The sequence below is a fragment of the Microcaecilia unicolor genome, chromosome 5 (assembly GCF_901765095.1).
Source record: "Microcaecilia unicolor chromosome 5, aMicUni1.1, whole genome shotgun sequence".
NCBI classification, from domain to species: domain Eukaryota; kingdom Metazoa; phylum Chordata; class Amphibia; order Gymnophiona; family Siphonopidae; genus Microcaecilia; species Microcaecilia unicolor.
The window spans coordinates 21,178,858-21,201,333 of NC_044035.1; the positions used below are offsets into that span (position 1 = coordinate 21,178,858).

The 22,476-nt window shown below is 46.9% G+C and overlaps 1 protein-coding gene across 1 annotated transcript in view; it reads left to right on the forward strand.

The window, feature by feature from the left end:
- LOC115471045 (guanylate cyclase 2G-like) overlaps nt 1–22,476 on the forward strand; it is a 108,471-nt gene that overhangs the window by 76,176 nt on the left and 9,819 nt on the right. The window contains exons 12-18 of the mRNA XM_030204713.1: nt 1,923–1,994; nt 4,671–4,839; nt 6,432–6,587; nt 7,349–7,526; nt 9,354–9,494; nt 10,393–10,585; nt 17,346–17,520. Coding sequence (XP_030060573.1) covers nt 1,923–1,994; nt 4,671–4,839; nt 6,432–6,587; nt 7,349–7,526; nt 9,354–9,494; nt 10,393–10,585; nt 17,346–17,520 — 1,084 coding nt within the window. The remainder of the gene's footprint in view (nt 1–1,922; nt 1,995–4,670; nt 4,840–6,431; nt 6,588–7,348; nt 7,527–9,353; nt 9,495–10,392; nt 10,586–17,345; nt 17,521–22,476) is intronic.

Sequence of the window (22,476 nt, forward strand, 5' to 3'; positions counted from 1 at the left end):
GCGCAGACGTCGGAGGCGGAGAGAGGTAAATTTAAAGCACCGTGGAATCGGGGCGCGCGCCAACTGATAGTCTGCAGGGGGGGCGCCAACTGTTGGTCTGCAGGGGGGCGCCAGAGACCCTAGGCATGGCCCTGCATTTTTGACTAGCTTTCAGAGGCCAAAACCACCTTCCTCAGGTCAGGTTTTGGCTTTGTGGGTTTTCAAAACTATGCTCCTGTGATACCAGTATTGCCAGTTCCTGATGTAGGAAGCGAAATACTGGCCATCATCGGACTGAAGCAGTGGTGAATAGAAAATACGAAAGCTAAGTAATTTTCTATCTAAATGACTGATAATGGAGCATTAATCTAGAGAATAAAGTGCACTGGAGGTTTTTTTTTTATTGTAGAGAGCATATTGCTAAGAGATACAGGTATATTATTATATTACTAGTAAAAAAAGCCCCGTTTCTGATGCAAATGAAACGGGGGCTAGCAAGCTTTTCTTCTGTGTGCATGTGGGAGTGTGTGTGTCCCTGCCCTCTGCCCTCTCTCCCCTCCCCCCTCTGAGTCCTTCACTGCTTTGCTGTGTTTTCCTTCACTGACTGTTTGTGTTACAGAGAGGGCGGGGCAGACACTCATGGGGAAACCGGATATCTCTCCCCCTTCACACTTCCGGCTGGAGGCTTCATAGAACGTTGGTGTTACCTTTTATATAGAGAGATTATTGTTCAGAAAGCAAAATATGATCATGTGTCTCCACCGTTAATTAGTTTGCATTGGCTTCCGGTGAAAGCAAGAGTTATTTTTAAGATATGCTGTTTTCTTTTTAAAATTTTAAAGGGATGTAGCTTAGTTGATTTAACTTTATTAGTTACATTGTTGGGGGCTGGTAGAGATCAACGAACCTGTACTTATCTTACGTTGAGAGTTCTCTGGTTTAAAGGAATTAAATTCAGAAGTATTCAGGAAAGCCTTTTATTGTGAGCCCTCCAGAAACAAAAATACCTATATATAAGCCACCTGGAAGCTTGAAGGCTATTGAAGTGGTGTACATTCAAGTACAGTAGGTATTTTTCTGTTCCTGTTCAGAATTCAGAGGCGTATCTGAAAGTCGGCGGTAGCGGGGGCCGAAGCCAGAGTGAGGGGGCACATTATAGCCCCCCCCAGCCGCCGCCGCCATTTCCGACCCCCCTCCCCCCCCCCGCCGCCGTGGGTACCTTTGCTGGTGGGGGACCCCAACCCCCACCAGCCGAGGTCCGCTTCCTCCTGCCGCTGCGAGGTTTTTTAAGTTCTTCATCAGGATTCGTCCTCTGTCACTCTGTGCTGCTGTTCAAAGAAGCTGCTAGCTGAATGCAGTTTCGGACTGAGTCTGACGTCGCTGCTGCACGTTGTACGTGCAGGACGTCAGACTCATGTACAACGTGCAGCAGCGACGTCAGACTCAGTCCGAAACCGTATTCAGCTAGCAGCTTCTTTGAACAGCAGCACAGAGTGACGAAGGACGAATCCCGATGAAGAACTTAAAAAACCTCGCAGCGGCAGGAGGAAGCGGACCTCGGCTGGTGGGGGTTGGGGTCCCCCGCCAACAAAGGTACCCACGGCGGCAGTAGGGGGGTCCAGGGCAAAATCTGCGGGGGCCCAGGCCCCTGTGGCCCCACGCAGATACGCCCCTGGTTCAGATGTTGGACGTTACAGTTTGTAAAATGGCTTTTCACACTGGACATCCTCAGCACATGGACGTCCATCTCGTGTATTTTCAAACAGGAAATCCTGATGTATTTCCAGTTGGAAAATACATGTGAGATGGTCGTCCAGTTTGGATGTTATGACCTGGAGGTCTCTATTTTGACTTGGACGTCTTTTCGAAAATGCCTATGTTTTTGAAGAACAATAGAAGACCTCTCAGTTATATGTAAAGTTTTCAATAACCATGTTTTTCAGGATGTGTTGAGGAACAGTGACATTGAACTGGATTGGATATTTAAACTTTCTTTTGCATATGACATAGTCAATGTAAGTATAACATGGACTTTTGTCCTGATACTATCAAACTTTTTCACAGGCTTCTACAAAATTTGCTCTTTATGGAGACCTGGTTGTTAGAATTTTCACCTATCTCCACCACCAAAAAAGAGTTTGGGATATTTACATCAAAAATACATGGGGTGTACTTGTATACATGTTTTGCTTTGCAGAAAAGATTTCTTCACAGAAAGGTAGTCAGTGCATGAAATAGCTTTCCAGGACAGGTGGGAAAGCTGTTCCACGGATCAAGGAATTGGGGTGATAATCAGGAGGGGATTGGGGCTTCAGATTGGGGTGATGATCAAAGGACTGGGATGATGATTGAGGGAATTGGAGCTGCAGATCAGAGGGTGGTCCAATCCCGCACTCCATCTAATCAAAGTTCCCCAAACCTATCTAATACTCTCCCCCTTCACTGGAACCTCCCCTCCTCCACCCCAGACCCTTCTCCCCCCTCCCTGCCCCCAAGTTCTATATGGCAGTGATCCTTGGTGGCCTAGTATCCCTAGATGGGAGTGGTCCCTCTACATTCCTACTGGCATCGATGAACCTTAATAGTAGTTTGTGGTACTACCGCTAGGGTCACCTTACTGTTTCGATTTCTCCTGTTAAGTTTGTGCTTTACCTTGTTGGAAGAAAAGCAGTATATAAACATATGTATGTCACCGATATGGCCAACCCATGAGGAACTATATTCTTGCTGATTCCATTTGGAAACACTATTACCAACAGATATTTGCTTCTGTCTCCCAGAAAAGTCATAATAATCTTCAGCAAACTCCTACACTGTTAAATACAGTCCTAAAAAACATTTGTGCCTCAAGTTTCGCACCACCTTCAGACAAGGGATACCTCTTTTTCTTGTTGATATAAGGACAAAAGATGCATCTTGGACCTAGATTGACTTTCCTCCATACCAACCCAATGTAATCAGATAATTTTTTGGAACTCAGATAGGGTGCCCCACTTCCACTTTCCCTTATTCACTCCAATCTACAGTTTCCTGAGCTCACCATCCATCTGACTCAAACTCTTCGGTTCGTACCCCCTACCTATTAAATATGTGAACGTATCATGCAGGTGTCTCTAGTGGTGGAACAAATATCACTTACTCCAGTGGCTCTGGAGGCATCCTAGACAGTCAAGTTTTCAGGATATCCACAATGAATATTCATGAGATTAATTTGTATGCATTGTATGCATTAATTGTGAGTATCCTGAAAACCTGATTGGCTGGGATGCTTCCAGGACCAGGTTTGGGAACCACTGACTTACTCTCAAACCTCACATGAATGGAAAATCCCAGTGCCCTCGATAACAAAAATACAAGTGTGGTTGAAATTCCTTCCTTGTAGTTGCCAAATATGGGTAAAAGATCATGCCTTATAAAAGAACACATGTGCCTTTATCTGCACAGAGGATGAGCAGTTTTCAAATTGCTTGTTTTTGTGGGTAAAACACTGTTTCACCCATAGAGATATTTTTGAAAGTTGGAATCACGTGGAGGGGCATAATCGAAAGGGACGCCCAAGTTTTGCTGAGGACGTCCTCGTAAAACGTCCCGGCGAAGGGGCGGGTAAACCTGTATTATCGAAACAAGATGGGCGTTCATCTTTTGTTTCGATAATACAGTCGGAGACACCCAAATCTTGACATTTAGGTCATCCTTAGAGATGGTCGCCCCTAGACTTGGTTGTTTCTGATTTTCGGCAATAATGGAAACCAAGGACGCCCATCTGAGAAATGACCAAATGCAAGCCCTTTGGTCATGGGAGGAGCCAGCATTCGTAGTGCACTGGTCCCCCTCACATGCCAGGACACCAACCGGGCACCCTAGGGGGCGCTGCAGTCGACTTCAGAAATTGCTCCCAGGTACATAGCTCCCTTACCTTGTGTGCTGAGACCCCCAACCCCCCAAAACCTACTACCCACCACTGTACACCACTACCATAGCCCTTACGGGTGAAGGGGGGCACCTAGATGTGGGTACAGTGGATTTGTGGTGGGTTTTGGAGGGCTCACATTTACCACCACAAGTGTAACAGGTAGGGGGGGGATGGGCCTGGGTTCGTCCGCCTGAAGTGCACTGCACCCACTAAAACTGCTCCAGGGACCTGCATACTGCTGCGATAGACCTGAATATGACATTTGAGACTGACATCGAAGCTGGCACAAAAGATTTTGAAAGATTTTTTTTTTTGAGGGTGGGAGGGGGTTAGTGACCACTGGGGGAGTAAGGGGAGGTCATCCCCGATTCCCTCCGGCAGTCATCTGGTCAGTTCAGGCACCTTTTTGTGCCTTGGTCGTAAGAAAAACAGGACCAGGTAAAGTCATCCAAGTGCTCGTCAGGGACATTTTTTTTTCCATTATCGGTCGAAGACGTCCATGTATTAGGCACACCCAAGTCCCACCTTCGCTACTCCTCCACACGCCCCTGTGAACTTTGGTCATCCCTGTGATGGAAAGCAGTTGGGGACACCCAGAATCGGCTTTCAATTATGCCGATTTGGGCGACCCATCTTCCGATTTTTGGCGAAAGATGGGCGTCCTTCTCTTTTGAAAATAAGCCTGAAAGTAACACTTCATCAGATTGTTGAATGCTCTCCACAAACAGGGGAGTCTATTTTAATAATGACCATGGTGCTCTACATCTTGTCTCCACAGGGAATGCTTTTCCTCCACAACAGCCCTCTAATTTCTCATGGAAACTTAAAACCAACAAACTGCCTGGTAGACAGTCGAATGCAAGTCAAGTTATCCGGGTTTGGATTATGGGAATTCAAGTACGGGTCTACGTTAAGAGTGGTAACCATGAAAACTACTAAGTACACAGGTATTGATCAGTGACAATAACAGTAGAGGACAATGGAAAATAGCAAAGACTTTTTTCTTGGTGATTTGTCTTGGAGATGTTGTGAGCATGGTATTCTGGTGCTGTGAAAGTTTATACACAAAAGGATGTTTATCTGTTGATGCTTTCATATGGCCTTGGGTGACAATCTTATTCACATACATAGTACCTCCATATTATATTTGTTTATGCTTTAAGACCCCTTGCAGCAGAGACGGAGCAAGCATATTATTAATATGAAAACCCTGAAAAATGTATGATATAGAAAGAGGGACTATAGAAGAGTGAGCAGTATTGGGCAGGACACGTTTTTGTGAATAGTGATGGTTACGCACCTGAGGAAGCTTTAAGTGAAACAGTGGTGCCCTGTTGAGTGAACCAGCAAAAACCTTCAATCGTCAGATAAGTGTCCTGCTTTATTGAACTGATTTAGAAGAATTGAAATATGTTTTTAAGAAAAAAGATATTGAGTAAAATTGATTTTCATTTAAAATAAAAATACAAAGATAATAAAGTAATAAGGAGGGTTTTTTTTTTACTAATGAGGAAGCCTTGCTCAGTTGTAAGTCCGATGTTCATAAGAGGACAATTTTCTGAGCTTCTGAAGTCTTTTTCGTCTATTTTTGAAATATCTTGGCCGCCCCCCCCCCCCCCCCCCCCCGTTTGCAAAGCCACACTAGCAGCTGCGTGCGATGTCAACACAACCCATTCCAAGTGAATGGGCTGCATCAGCATTACCGCCATCTTATTGCTCGTCAATGTCAAGGTTAGTTTTATACGATAACCAAACATACCGTGAATCAAATGAACACATTGACTGACACTTCTTGTGTTTATGCTAAAATGAGAGGACAAACCTCATACTACCGTGGCTCAACTCGGTTGCTTAAACCGGACTTATTAACAAAGACTATAAAAGTCTGTGCAAAACTTTTTGAACCCACGGTGAAAAAGTAATCATAGGCACCAAAACCTCTCATAAAGTCTCTTCGATAATTTCAGACCCAAATGTCCTCAGCAATATCTTAAATCAAAAAGCCACTTATCTGTGCTGTGCTGCTCCGTTACTGCTCTCTTATGGAGTGAGGTCCCGACGGACCCGTTTCGCTCGTGCTTCCTCAAGAGTCCTCACCGTCTACCCCCGAGAGCTGCAGTCCTTTGGCATGTAAAGCGTATTCGCTGGCTTTACACGCCAAAGCGTGTTTGCTGGCTTTATATTTCTTTTTCTTCTTTCTTTCCCTCTCTGTCTTGACCTGCCCTGTGCAGGCTTGATTGGGTAATGGACAAAGAGTCATCTGGTCAACAAAAAGCCCTTTCTATTTAGTGGGATCCAGGAAAGAAAAAGTATTTCACTGAGCCTTCTCAAGCCAGTACAGATGTGAATTTGTCAGACTTACAAATAGGGGCATTATTCTGAATTGAAGACCTCCTAAGAAAATAAGTATTTGGATTTTTATCAATTTTAAAAAAAAACTTTTTTAGAATATCAATGTTTGGGTCTCTTTTGGCCCCTTCCTCAAAAAAGTCAGACCTGTCCTGGTAAAACTGAGTATTTTCCTGCCTTTTCTTCATAGATCTCTATTGGACTGCTCCTGAATTGCTTCGATTAGGGACTTATCCCTTTCAAGGTACTCAGAAAGGCGACACTTACAGTTTTGCTATAATCATGAGAGAACTGATTTACAATACTGAAGACGGCCCTTTCCAAGATCTGAACATGGAACCAAAAGGTAACATATTACTACTACTACTACTACTATTTAGCATTTTTATAGCGCTACAAGGCGTACGCAGTGCTGCACAAACATAGAAAAAAGACAGTCCCTGCTCAAAGAGCTTACAATCTAATAGACAAAAAATAAAGTAAGCAAATCAAATCAATTAATGTGTACAGGAAAGAGGAGAGGAGGGTAGGTGGAGGCAAGTGGTTACGAGTCAAAAGCAATGTTAAAGAGGTGGGCTTTCAGTCTAGATTTAAAGGTGGCCAAGGATGGGGCAAGACATAGGGGCTCAGGAAGTTTATTCCAGGCGTAGGGTGCAGCGAGACAGAAGGCGCGAAGTCTGGAGTTGGCAGTAGTGGAGAAGGGAACAGATAAGAAGGATTTATCCATGGAGCGGAGTGCACGGGAAGGGGTGTAGGGAAGGACGGGTGTGGAGAGATACTGGGGAGCAGCAGAGTGTATTCCTGTATCCCATTCCTGTACCTTTGTCTTCCCAAGACCTGCTTCACAAGGTTCTAGGAAGGTAGCAACAATGTAGGTTTCTTCAACTAACGAGAAAGCGAGTGTGAGATTGTGAAAAAGCCAAGATGTGCTGAGGTTTGAAACACATATATTACTGGTGCCGGGGGAGCGCAAGCCTAAATTCGGCAGTAGTATGATTTAAAACCTCAAACTTCAGTTCTAGAGTGGTACAATGTCTTCAAGGTAATGAGTATTTCATTGGCCTTTAGACCAAGATGAGAACATGAAAATGTTTCTTTTCTATCCAGAGATTATCAACAAACTCAAGGACCGCAGCACTGTTATCCCACTCAGACCCTCCTTGTCAGTGGAGAAATGCAATGAGCGGATCATTGCAATGCTCAAATCTTGCTGGGATGAACTTCCAGAGAGGCGTCCAACATTTTCAACCATCAAAAGAAGATTAAGGGAGGCAAGTCCTGATGGGTGAGATTTTATCACTATAATAATGAAACTCTATCTGCCCAATATTCAAAATAATTTAAGTTGGCTGCTGACAGGTTAAAGTGCTTGGTCAGTGCTGGCCGCTAGTATTCAGGGGCACTTAACCGGCTAAAAGTGTCACTGAATATCGCGGTTAGTGCCAAACAAAAAGTCAACTATCGGGGCATTCCGGAGGCGGGGTCAGCCCTTGGCCGCTTAAGTGCTGATAGTCAGCACTTAAGCGGTCACGATTAGTGCTTAAATGGAACTGCATAAAAGTCTGTCCTATTTTATGTGGTAATTCATGGCCGCTTAAGTGATGAATATCAACTTAAGTGGCTATGGAGCTCGTTTTCGAAAGAGAAAAACGTCCAAAAAGTGTCATAAAGCAGCATTTGGACAAATTTATTCTCAGAACGTCTAAATCGGTATTTTCAAAACCTATTTTGTAGACATTTGTCTATGCGTTTCATCTGCAGTGCATGCAGATCAGAAGGGGGTATGTTGGGGGTGTTTTGAAGGGATTAGGGTATGCCTAACACATGAATGTTTTGCAGCCATAATGGAATAAAACCTAAATGTCTAGGGTGAAAACTTCAATGTTTTGGTTTAGACCTGTTTTTCTAATGAATATGATGCAAAAAGGTGCCCTAAATAAACAGAAAACCACTGGAGGGATTCAGGAATGACCCCCTTACTCCCCCAATGGTCACTGACCCCCTCCCAACCCCTAAAAATGTGAATAAAAATAATACTCGACAGTCTCAGCTGTTATAGCCAGGTCTATTAGAGTAGCATGCAGGTCCCTGAAGTAGCCTAGTGGTCGGTGCAGTGCACTGTAGACAGATGGACCCAGACCCATATTTCCCCCCTACCTGCTACACTTGTGGTGGGAACTGTGAGATCTCCAAAACTCACTAAAAACCCATGGCACCCATATAGGTGCTTCCTTCACCCATAAGGGCTATTTTAGAGGTGTACAATTGGGTGTGGTGGGTTTTGGAGGGATCAGCAGACAAGATAAGGGAGCAATGGTGAGATGTGTACCTGGGAACATTTATATGAAGTCCACAGCAGTGTCCCCTAGGATGCCCCATTGCTCTCCTGGGGTGTCTGGGGGGACCAGTCTGCTAAAAATGCTGGCCCCTCCTTCATCCCCCCCTCCTGTATTGCTTTTGATTGATCAATGGTTGAAAGTTTTGTCCCCATCAATGCCCCTCTATGTTGTTAACTACAGCAGCCCATTTTAAAATACGACATATCTCACAATCCTAACACATCAAATTTGGGAAGCATTCACCAAAACCTGGGGACATGTTTCGCCTAATTCTATAAAAGTTGCCAAAAATTGCGTGCATTAATTTGCACATGTAATTTAATTGAAGAACGAGCTAATTAGCTTCAATAATTGGCTTTTTAATATGCAATTATTGGCACTTAGAACTTACACAAGTAGATTTAGGTGCTGGACCCGTGTCTAAATTTTACACGCAAGTAAAAAAAAAAGGTGCAGAAATGGGAGGGGCATAGATAGAATGGGTGCGTTCCTAGCATTTACGTACATTGTTTTAGAATACGAGAGATACGTATCTAATTTAGGCGCATACATTTGTACCACATTTCAGTTGGTGCAAATGGCCACACCTAAAGTTAGATGTGATTCCTGGACTATCCTATAAACCACACCTAACTTTAAGTGCAGCTTATAGAATAGCATTTTTTTTTCAACACCCTATATAGAATTCACCTCATTACCTATATTGTGTCTTTTGAGCCTAAGGGTTCTTGGTTTCATTTCTAAAATCTCTCTCTGTTTGAACTCTTTCAAAGTCATGTTGGTATTCTGGACAACATGGTGAACAAGTTAGAAACGTATGCCAATCATTTGGAAGAGGTGGTGGAAGAAAGGACAATCCAGCTCATGGCAGAGAAGAAAAAGACAGACAAACTCTTGTCAACGATGTTGCCTAGGTAATTGTATAGTTTCACATTTTATAAATTATGAATTATCATTTGCTCAGACCCTAAGGAAAAGAGGTATGTGTCCTGCGGCCTAGGTTCAAAGAGAGGCTACAAGATGTGTTTTACTGCATTGAGCGTATAGTAACATAACAACAGATAGTATTTATTGAGATTTATTAACCGCCTTTATGAAGAGATTCGCCCAAGGCAGTATACAGCAGGTACAGTTTACAACACCAGAAGAGGTTCTTCAAGACCACAGAAGGCAACAAGCTGAACAAACCAGGAATCCAAAAGTATCTTTATTAGAATAGTCCCGGCGTGGCCACGTTTCGCTAAATAGGCTGCATCAGGGGTTTACCAAAGACTAACAAGGGGTAAAGCAAAACCTCCCCTAGCTAGTAATTGCCATGTAACTTCCTTGAGTGTCCCCTAGTCTTTGTACTTTTGGAACAAGTAAAAAATTGATTCACTTCTTCTTGTTCTACACCACTCAGGATTTTGTAGTAATCTGAGTATCGGTGAATATTGCTGGAACCTGGATAAATGCCAGTGGCCAGATTACGTGGCCAGTGCCGAGTGTCCGGGAATAAGAATCATGCAGCAGCTGGCATTTAAAAAATATTCTGACTGAATATTGAGCCCACTACTTTTAAAACTCTGAAAGTACCTGCCCTGCCATATTTATACTTTTATAGAAACAATCATTTTGACGTTCTTCCAGATGTTCTGCAAGCTACCAAAATTGGAAAAGTCACAAATAGTGTTGCATGAGATAAACCAATCATTCACTTTTATTCATGATGTCAGAATAGACATGTTTCCAACATGGCCATCTTCTCAGATGGAAGGACAGGAGACACAAAATTAAGTGTAAATAATGCAAAACCCATTCCTGGTCTTTCAGCTTTATTGTAGAGCAACTTATGGCTGGAAAATCGGTGGAACCTGAGAGTTTTGCTTCTGTGACCATCTTTTTCTCGGACATCGTTGGCTTTACCAACTTGTGTTCTCAAAGCTCTCCGCTGGAGGTGGTGGATCTGCTGAACGACCTGTACAGTTTATTTGATGACATTATTAAAACATACGATGTCTACAAGGTAGGCTTATTTTACAGAGTTCTTTCTCAGACAACATATGCATTTCTTGGGTTGCACGTTTTCACTGCATATGTGAGAAACTGCATCCAGTTCATTCCGGATACCAAAGGGCTTTTGCAATGAATGTTGTTGCATAGTTATGTTGTTAGATGGGCTATAAAAAGACCTTTGGAGGTCTTTCTATATGTTGACCCCCAAAGGAGGACAAACAACCCCCCATGTATGCAGTGGCGTAGGAAGGGGGGGGCGGTGGGGCGGTCCGCCCCGGGTGCACACGCTGGGGGGGTGTTGGCTCGCTGGTTCCCTGCTCTTTCTGCCCCGGAACAGGTTACTTTCTGTTCCGGGGCAGAGAAAGCAGGGAAGCAGCAGAGCTGACGCAGCTCCCAGTGACGTGCACTGGGGGCAGATCGGCCCTCCCGCCTGCCCCCCGCTACAGTGTCAGGCACCCTCGCTACGGCACTGCATGTATGTGTAACCAATATTCTAAAGTTTCCAATTTTAAATAGAAAGTAGAAAATGACACGGGGACGGAGACCCGCAGAGACTGCGGGGATGGGGCGGGGACAGATCCCACGGGAGCGGGGAGGGGATGGGGACAGAGCCCGTGAAGATGGGGACAAACTTTGTCCCTGTGTCACTTTCTACTTTGAAGCCTGAAGCCTGTTAATGAGCTGGACTGTTATTTATGTTTGAGTGATGCAGACGACAATATTTTGATTTTTTGGAAAAACAAGCAAACATGATGGCCACAGCTAGCAAAATTTGCATGAGGGATCCTGTACATCCTGCTACCAGCACATCTTTTAAGAAGACATCTTCTATTGTAGGAGGGACTGTGGAAGACAGGAGAGCTAGACTGAATTCTGAGATTGTTGCATATCCTTACAGCCATCCATCCTCGACCTATCTGCTGCCTTTGACACTGTCAATCATAATTTACTTCTTGACACACTGTCCTCATTCGGGTTCCAGGGCTCCGTCCTCTCCTGGTTCTCTTCGTATCTTTCCCAACGCACCTTCAGAGTATATTCTAATGGCTCTTCTTCCACCCCCATCCCGCTCTCTGTTGGGGTTCCTCAAGGTTCTGTCCTTGGACCGCTTCTTTCTTGATCTACACCTCTTCCCTGGGCTCGCTGATCTCATCACATGGTTTCCAGTACCATCTCTATGCTGATGACACCCAGCTTTATCTCTCCACTCCCGACATCACGGTCGAAACCCAGGCCAGTTTCGGCCTGCCTTTCAGACATCACTGCCTGGATGTCCAACCGGCATCTGAAACTGAACATGGCAAAGACTGAGCTCCTTGTCTTTCCACCCAAACCCTCTTCTCCTCTTCCCCCACTTTCCGTCTCTGTTGACAATGCCCTCATCCTCCCCGTCGCTTCAGCCCGCAATCTCGGAGTCATCTTCGACGCCTCCCTCTCCTTCTCTGCCCATAGCCAGCAGACAGCTAAGACCTGTCGCTTCTTCCTCTATAATATTAGCAAAATTCGCCCATTCCTCTCTGAACAGACCACCCGAACCCTCGTCCACTCGCTCGTCACCTCTCGTCTTGACTATTGCAACTTTCTTCTCACTGGCCTCCCGCTTAACCATCTATCCCCCCTTCAATCTGTCCAAAATTCTGCCGCACGTCTTATCTACCGCGTGAACCGATACTCTCATATCACCCCTCTCCTCAAGTCACTTCACTGGCTCCCGATCCGCTACCGTATACAGTTCAAGCTTCTCCTTTTAACCTTCAAATGCACTCAATCTGCAGCCCCCCATTACCTCTCTACCCTCCTCTCCTCGTATGTTCCCACCCGTAACCTCCGCTCTCAGGACAAATCACTCCTATCTGTACCCTTCTCCACCACCGCTAACTCCAGACTCCGCCCATTCTGCCTCGCATCACCATATGCCTGGAACAGCCTTCCCGAGCCCATACGTCATGCGCCCTCCCTGCCCATCTTCAAGTCCTTACTCAAAACCCATCTCTTCTCCCTTGCTTTTGGCGCATAACCACCTTCCCCACTCATGATACCTACACTGACTACATAGTTTGTAACCTTTAGATTGTAAGCTCCTTTGAGCAGGGACGGTCCTTCCCCATGTTAAACTTGTACAGCGCTGTGTAACCCTGGCAGCGCTATAGAAATGCTAAGTAGTAGTAGTAGTAGATACTGAGATAAGTGCAGGTTAGTCACTTCTATGGGAAATGAAGGTGTAGTAGAAGCCCAACTTTTTCTGTACCTTACTAATTACCCCCTTAAGGGCCTATATTGCCTTTATAAAATAGGCTTAAAATAAACACCTTTCCTCTTAGATGTCGTATTATAAATTAGCCCCCACATACCTGAATGCTTGTTATTGTTAAAAACTCTGAGGGCGATGTTCATTAGAAGTTATGTGGCAGTGATACACACACATTTTTCTGTTTTGTTTACACTGAAACCCTCATGCCAGGGGCGGATTGACAGTGGTCAGGGCTCCCGGGCAGTAAAGGTCATTGGGCCCCCCCCCAGCCACTGCCCACCGCCCCACCATTGTGCCATTGCCCCCTCCCGCATTGCTGCTGCCCTTCCCAGTCCTTTCCTGCCCCCGCAAAGGCCACTAGACCACCAGGCCCTTCAAGGTAGGACCAGGGATGGCTGCAATGTGCTTTGGCGGGCAACAGGGCAGAGCCACTGGGCCTTTGGGCACTGCCTGGTTACCCAAATGATCATTCCGCCCCGTCTCATGGTTTACCCTGCATAGTTTACACCTATAAATATGTAGGGTAAAAGATCCCAGTGGCATCCCCAAGAGGCGTAGCCAGACCTTGAGGTGGGAAGGGGCTAGAGTCCAAAGTAGGGGGGCACATTTTGGTCTGCCTCCCGCCACCCCCCACCCACCGCTGCTGCTTCACATATCTTGGCTGATGAGGGGGGGTTCCCCAACCCCTGCCAACTGAAGCATTTTATTTTTTATTTTAGTTACATTTGTACCCCACGCTTTTCCACAGGCTCAATGCAGCTTACATGGGGCAATGGACGTCAGACTCACAGAAACAGAAGCCTGCGCAGCCTTCTACATGGAATGTCGCTAGTGGAATAGCAACATTCCATGTAGAATCTCCAATAGGAGCAACATTCCATGTAGAATCTCCAATAGTATCTAGTTTATTTTTGTTACATTTGTACCCTGCGCTTTCCCACTCATGGCAGGCTCAATGCGGCTTACATGGGGCAATGGAGGGTTAAGTGACTTGCCCAGAGTCACAAGGAGCTGCCTGTGCCTGAAGTGGGAATCGAACTCAGTTCCCCAGGACCAAATATCACCAATGTGGCTGCGCAGGCTTCTGCTTCTGTGAGTCTGACGTCAGACTCACAGAAACAGAAGCCTGCGCAGCCTTCTACATGGAATGTTGCTAGTGGAATAGCAACATTCCATGTAGAATCTCCAATAGTAGTAACATTCCATGTAGAATCTCCAATAGGAGCAACATTCCATGTAGAATCTCCAATAGTATCTAGTTTATTTTTGTTACATTTGTACCCTGCGCTTTCCCACTCATGGCAGGCTCAATGTGGCTTACATGGGGCAATGGAGGGTTAAGTGACTTGCCCAGAGTCACAAGGAGCTGCCTGTGCCTGAAGTGGGAATCGAACTCAGTTCCCCAGGACCAAATATCACCAATGTGGCTGCGCAGGCTTCTGCTTCTGTGAGTCTGACGTCAGACTCACAGAAACAGAAGCCTGCGCAGCCTTCTACATGGAATGTTGCTAGTGGAATAGCAACATTCCATGTAGAATCTCCAATAGTAGCAACATTCCATGTAGAATCTCCAATAGTATCTATTTAATTTTTGTTACATTTCTACCCTGCGCTTTCCCACTCATGGCAGGCTCAATGCGGCTTACATGGGGCAATGGAGGGTTAAGTGACTTGCCCAGAGTCACAAGGAGCTGCCTGTGCCTGAAGTGGGAATCGAACTCAGTTCCCCAGGACCAAATATCACCAATGTGGCTGCGCAGGCTTCTGCTTCTGTGAGTCTGACGTCAGACTCACAGAAACAGAAGCCTGCGCAGCCTTCTACATGGAATGTTGCTAGTGGAATAGCAACATTCCATGTAGAATCTCCAATAGTAGTAACATTCCATGTAGAATCTCCAATAGGAGCAACATTCCATGTAGAATCTCCAATAGTATCTATTTTATTTTTGTTACATTTGTACTCTGCGCTTTCCCACTCATGGCAGGCTCAATGAGGCTTACATGGGGAAATGGAGGGTTAAGCGACTTGCCCAGAGTCACAAGGAGCTGCCTGTGCCTGAAGTGGGAATCAAACTCAGTTCCTCAGGAGCAGAGTCCACCACCCTAACCACTAGGCCACTCCTCCACTGTTGCTACTATTGGAGATTCTACATGGAATGTTGCTATTCCACTAGCAACATTCCATGTAGAAGTCGGCCCTTGCAGATCACCAATGTGGCCGCGCAGGCTTCTGCTTCCGTGAGTCTGACGTGCAGGACGTCAGACTCACAGAAACAGAAGCCTGCGCACCCTTTTACATGGAATATTACTAGTGGAATAGCAACATTCTATGTAGAATCTCCAATAGTATCTATTTTATTTTTGTTACATTTGTACCCTGCACTTTCCCACTCATGGCAGGCTCAATGCGGCTTACATGGGGCAATGGAGGATTAAGTGACTTGCTCAGAGTCACAAGGAGCTGCCTGTGCCTGAAGTGGGAATCAAACTCAGTTCCTCAGTTCCCCAGGACCAAAGTCCACCACCCTAACCACTAGGCCACTCCTCCACTCCATTTGTCCAGCTCTGGTCTCCGCCGCAGTGCCTGCCCTGTATGCAGCAATATGAGGGGAAGAGTAGGGCAGGCAATGCGGTGGAGATCAGAGCTGGACAAATGCTTCAGCTAGCAGCCACCAACTCAGCAGATTTTTATAAGGGAATTTACAGCTGTGATAAAAATGATCTGCCCTGTCAGTTTCAAATATGTTTCACTTCAGTTAGTGTTGGCTTCTAGCACCATCAGTCGTGCTGCTCACCAGATGAACACCACCCTTTCAGAAAGATGTATTTGTTAAGGATGAACAACTGGAAAATTTTCGTTTCATGTTGTTTCTGGGAATTGTTGTTTTATTTGGGTTTTCATGGCCATTTTGTCATCAGGGGAGCAATGTCAATAAGAGTGCACCCTCTTTGAAAAGCATATACACTCTTTCCCATTGGTGCACTCGTGAGAACTATTGTGCATGTGTGCACTATCAGGAAAGAGTGTGCATTTTTTCCACAAGACTGTGCACTATGTATGGAAAATGAGAGAAAATGTTGCAGTTTTTTGCTCATTTTTGTTTCTCAACAACACACGACGTCATGGGATATGTGTGTCATTACAGAAGACAGCCCATCCCTACTATTTTGCAGTTTGTCAGAGTCTCCCTCTCTCCAGCTTCATATCTTGATTTTGTCCCTGAATTTCTCTTTCCATTGGAAAATTGTATCTTCTTGTACTCTAGTGAAGCCTGCTAAACAGTTGAATTTTCAGTTATGTTCTCCACTCCTTTCTATTTTTAACTCCAGTGAATATATCTGGAGCGCGCTTAGGTCTTTTTTTCTTAGGCTTTCAGGCTTATTTTCGAAAGAGAAGGGCGCCCATCTTTTGACACAAATCGGAAGATGGGCGTCCTTCTCACAGGGTCGCCCAAATCGGCATAATCGAAAGCCGATTTTGGGCGTCCTCAACTGCTTTCAGTCGCGGGGACGACGGAAGTTCATGGGGGCGTGTCGGAAGCATAGCGAAGGCGGGACTGGAGCATGCTTAACACATGGGTGTCCTCGGCTGATAATGGAAAAAAGAAGGGCGTCCCTGACGAACACCTGGGTGACTTTACTTGGTCCTTTTTGTTTTTACGACCAAGCCACAAAAATGTGCCCTAAATGACCAGATGACCACCGGAGGGAATCGAGGATGACCTCCCCTTACTCCCCCAGTGGTCACTAACCCCCTCCCACCCTAAAAAAATTGTTTTAAATATTTTTTGCCAGCCTTTATGCCAGCCTCAAATATTATACCCAGCTCCATGACAGCAGTATGCAGGTCCCTGGAACAGTTTTAGTGGGTACTGCAGTGCACTTCAGGCAGGCGGACCCAGGCCCACCCCCCCCTACCCGTTACACTTGTGGAGGAAACAGCGAGCCCTCCAAAACCCACCAGAAACCCACTGTACCCACATCTAGGTGCCCCCCTTCATCCCTAAGGGCTATGGTAGTGGTGTACAGTTGTGGGGAGTGAGTTTTGGGGGCTCAGCACCCAAGGTAAGGGAGCTATGCACCTGGGAGTAATTTCTGAAGTCCACTGCAGTGCCCCCTAGGGTGCCCGGTTGGTGTCCTGGCATATGAGGGGGACCAGTGCACTAGAAATGCTGGCTTCTCCCATGACCAAATGGCTTGGATTTGGTCGTTTCTGAGATGGGCGTCCTCGGTTTCCATTATCGGCGAAAACCGGGGACGACCATCTCTAAGGATGACCATCTCTAAGGTCAACCTAAATGTTGATATTTGGGCGTCCCCGTCCATATTATCGAAACGAAAGATGGACGCCCATCTTGTTTTGATAATACGGGTTTCCTCGCCCCTTCGCGGGGACGTCCTGCGAGGACATCCTCAGGAAAACTTGGGCGCCTCTTTTGATTATTCCCCTCTTTGTGTCACAGATTTTCTACCAACTTTAGAAGGACAAGAAAGTGATGCCATTTTGCCTCTCTCTTAGGTTGAAACCATTGGAGATGCATACATGGTGGCGAGTGGCCTCCCCCTGCGCAATGGAATGCACCATGTTGACGAGATTTCCACCATGTCCCTGCACTTTCTCAGCGCTATTATACTGTTCAAAATAAGACATAGGCCCAAGGAGAAACTGAAGCTCCGAATAGGCCTTAACACAGGTGAAGTGAATGAAGCTTGTGTGATCCAGTAACGATTGTTGCTTCCAAGCATTCCAACAGTTTTTCCCATTCTAAAACTGCATGGATTGCATAGGCGTAGACTGGGGGGGGGGCGAGGGGGGGCAATGCCCCCTCAAATGACGACGAGGCGCCGCCGCGCCATTAGTTTAAAAAAAAAACACATGCAGGCACGCGCTCCTCTCCGTCCGCTTGGCTTCCCTGCCCTCTCTGTCTGCGTCCCGCCTTCCTCTGACGTCAGAGGAAGGCGGGACGCGGACAGAGAGGGCAGGGAAGCCAAGCGGACAGAGAGGAGCATGTCTGTCTACCCCTCTCTCTTCCTCCCTCCCTCCGGCGCAGGCAGCAGTCTTTTTCAGCGTTCCTGGCAGCGGTAGCGATGTACACGCTGCCTTCGGCTCTGCCCCAAAGCCTTCTCTTCAAGTTCCTGTTCCCGCATAGGTGGGAACAGGAACTTGAAGAGAAGGCTTCCGGGGCAGACCGAAGGCAGCGTGTACATCGCTACCGCTGCCAGGAACGCTGAAAAAGCTGAAGACTGTTGCCTGCGCCGGAGGGAGGGAGGAAGAGAGGGGGTAACGGAGTCACGATCTTGGACCTCGCGGGGGGGGGGGCAGTAGAAGGAAGATGGATGGAACTGGGAGGGGTGGGGAGCAGAGGGATGGACCAGGAGATGGATGGGATTGGGAGAGGTCAGGCACAGCAGAGGGAAGGAGCAGAAGATGGATGGGATGGAGGGATGGTGAGCAGAGGGAAGGAACAGAAGATGGATGGGACTGGGAGGGGTGGGGAGCAGAGGGAAGGAGCAAGAGATGGATGGGACTGGGAGGGGTGGGGAGCAGAGGGAAGGAGCAAGAGATGGAGGGGTGGGGAGCAGAGGGATGGACCAGGAGATGGATGGGATTGGGAGAGGTCAGGCACAGCAGAGGGAAGGAGCAGAAGATGGATGGGATGGAGGGATGGTGAGCAGAGGGAAGGAACAGAAGATGGATGGGACTGGGAGAGTGGGGAGCAGAGGGAAGCCTACTGGAAAGAAGACACTGCATAAAACAGAAGACACTGGGACCAAAGCGAATAGAAAAACTAAATGATCAGACAAAAAGGTAGATAAAAGTATTTTATTCATAATTTATTAATTGAAATGTGTCAGCTTTTTGAAATGTGCATCTGTGATATTTTGCCTGTAAATTTCAATTCCTTTCTCCATATTAGCATATTCATTTGCATATGTATATATGCAAATGTATGCTAATATGCTCCGCCCATTCTTTGCCCCCCCCCAAATGAAACAGTCAAACTACGCCTATGATGGATTGATACTACTGGAAACGGTGCCGTAAGTCGATTAAATTACAATCATGTTCTGAAGTAAAGATTGTAATTATAGTTCTGTCTGTTCGAATGTTGCAGTCTGCCACATCAGAGCAGCTGGTGCTATTCTTAAATTACATTCTTGTGAATTGATTTACGGAATAACAAAGTGAAACCTTTTTAATTTGGGAACCGGGAGGGTAAGTTGGCTCTCTGGAGCAGCTGAAAAGTGAATGCAGGGCTCATGATGTACTTTTAACCGCTTTATAAAGGAATGTTCCTTGGGGTTTGTACAGGTTATGTGGGTAAGGTGCTTGCACAGAATGATATCTTCAAATATGTGCATGCAATCTTCCCGTCTTCTCTCGCTGTAGGAAATAACAGCAATTTAGTGGGGTAGGTGACTTTTGAAAAAGGCACGAGCTAAATCCCAAATCCCTCCCTACTTATTTCAGTCATCTTTCTTATGTGAGAGTACCTGTTGTCAAGGTAAGTCCATCTGTCTGGGCAAGCACGAGCCAACAAATAGTACAGAGATGGGGCGTAGCTAGACTTCAACGGGAGGGGGGTCCAGAGCCCGAGGTGAGGGGGCACATTTTAGCCCCCTCGGCGCCGCTGACCCCCCCTGCCTGCCACTGCCAACTTTCACACACACACACCGCCACCACAACCCTCTCGTCCCCCCCCCTTCCCGCCACCAACCCTCTCCCGCCGCATACCTTTGCTGGTGGGGGACCCCAACCCCCGCCAGCCGAAGTTCTCGGCCGCGGAGCGTTGCTTGCTGAATGATCTGATCAAGTTTCTGTGCATGCGTCTGATGTCCTGCACAACGTGCACAACGTGCAGGACGTCAGACGCACAAACAGAAACTTGATCAGATAATTCAGCAAGCAACGCCGCGCGGTTGAGGAGAGAACTTTGGCTGGCGGGGGTTGGGGTCCCCCGCCAGCAAAGGTACGCAATGGCGGCGGGGAGGGCTGCCGGCGGAAAGGGGGGGGTCGAGAGGGTCACGGCAGAGGGGTGCAGGGCCAAATCTAAGGGGGCCCAGGCCCCCGTGGCTCCATAGTAGCTACGCCCCATCTGACAGCTCACACTGCAAGACTTATCGTCCAATGGCTGTGCAAGGAGTTTGGCCTCACGGGTTGCAGATATTTAGAGGCGCAAAAATTGCTTCCAGTTCACTGTTTTCATTCGTTGGTGGTGGTGAAGTGAGGCAGAGGGGCGACAGTAGGCAAGTCACACAGGATGCAACTGTAGCTCGGTATGGCCTTGCCCATGCCACTAGATGTCTGCTTAAACCAGGACGTAGCCACACCTCATTTTTGGGGGGAGGGCGGAGTTCAATGTGGGAGGGTGGGCACTAAATTTTTCTCAATCCCCTACCACTCTCCACCCTCGCAATCCCACATACCTGAGCTGGCAGGGATCCCCAAGTCCCACCAGCAGAAGGCCTCCTCCATCTGAAGCCTGGTATTAGCAGCGTTTTTCCTGGGCTGCTGGTGCGCCACTCCCCCTGCACATGCTCGTTTTTTTTGTGAAACTGAGCATGCAAGGGAGGCCCACCCCTGTGTGCATGCATGAAAACCAAGCATGTGTGGAGGTGGAGCTCCCTCGAACATGCTCAGTTTCACAGAAAAACCAAGAATGTTTTTTTGGGGGGGGAGGATGTGGTTGGCGCATCAGCAGCCCAGGAAAAGCACGGCCAACTGCCAGACTCCCTAACTTTGCACAGAATAGGGCTTCCACTGGCAGGGCTTGGGGACCCCCAACAGTCAAAGCGGTAGGCAGCTCCTCAATTTTTTTTGGGGGGGGGGCCCGAACCCAAATTGGGGGGGCCTAGGCTTAAACACGGCTTCTGTTGTCAACCTGGCTGGAGCTGTTTAGAAGCCAGATTGGGAGGCAGAGGGGAATTAGTAGTACAGGAACGCAAAGGGTCTGACACTCAGTCTCAGCCTAAGAAAGCTTCATGTATAGGCATGGGGAGAGTGGGAGAGGGGGATCAGAGGGTAATACAATAAAGGTAAGGAGAGGGGAGGGTGAAGAGAAGAATAAGAGAGGGACACAGTAGGGACAGCAGAGGTAAGATAATGTGAAGTGATGTGGAAAGTGTGACCCTTGACATTGCTCTGTGCCTTTAAGAGACACCTAACTACCCCAGACATCTCCCCCAGTTGCCCCATCCCCCACCCCCTTGCCTCAGATGCTCCCCACCCCACACACCCCATGCCCCCAAAATTCCATGCACAGCTCTTCACACATTTATTTATGGTTCATTTGTATCCCACATTTTCCCACTCATGCAGGAACAATGTGGCTTATAGAAAATTAAGAAAATTTACAATAAAGGAAATATTGCAAAGATGACAGAGAATAGACAGAAGGAGCAGTAGCTAACAATGGGAAACCAAGCAGGGTGGGGATCATGAAGGGTGTATCAATCAGAAGAGTAACTAGGGGAGTAAGCGTTGGCAAAGAAGTGAGCCTTCAGCAACGTATGGAACTTTGTATGTCTAAGTGCTTTGAAAATGAGCCCCAGTATATACTTTTTCCATGACCCCTGTATAGGAATATTCGGGACCATAATATGGGTTAATCACAGGCAGTGGCGGCCCTACCGTTAGGCCAACTGAGGCGGGGGCCTCAGGCGGCTCTCTTCCAGGAGAGGCATCTCCCTGTTCCTTCCTCCAACCCCTTCCCTGAATTTACCTTCTTTTTCTATTTTGCAAAAGGCAGCGGCAGTGATTCCCATATGCTGCCCTGCCGCCGACACACCAGATTCTTCTCTTTACTGTGACCTGCCTCTTTGATGTAACTTCCTGTTTCCTGGGCCGCAGTAGAAAAGAGGCTGGTGCTAGCATCAGGGCAGCATATGGGAATCGCTGCCTCCACCATATTTTGGAAAATGGAAAAAGGTAAACTTGGGAAAAGGGGTGGAGGAAGGAAGGGAGAAGTTGCCAGACTGTGGCCTGGGAGGTGGGGCCCGGGAGGCATCTCATCTCTGCCTCAGGCGGCATTTTGCCTTGGGCCGCCCCTGATCACAGGAGAGTCATCAAGTATGTGCATTGGTTATAAAATGTGAACCCACTCCTGTTTCAGTCACATACAGTTACACCTTCTCCTGCGGTGTAAATATATGTGGCTCCATTTAGTCATGATTTTGGCAGCTTATATAAGACTATTTTATGAAGACACGTAGCTGGCTATATGTCTTTATAAAGTACCCTCAAAATAGCTGCCTATGTGGCCTCAACGTTTCATAAAATACTGACGTTTTCATTTAACCTGGAGCATCATGCTAGCTTTAAATTTCTTTCTGTATTACTCCTTCTAAATATGTCTCTTTCTGAATATGCTGAGCTCAGAAATTAGTTTTGGCTAACTAGAATTTTTGTAGATTGTGAAATCTCTTAAGGGGACCCAAACAAATTTAAAAGATTGCAAACTCGTGAGCTTTTCTGGTTACACAGTCCCTTTTTCAGATGACCTCAAAACAGGGGTGTAGCCAGACACCCAAGTTTGGGTGGGCCTGGACCCAAGGTGGGTGGGCAGCACTCCACCTTGTCCTACAAGTGATTTGGTTTCTTCCTCTCTCGCCTGCATGCCATATGGTCTTTCAAACATCCCCTCTCCCAT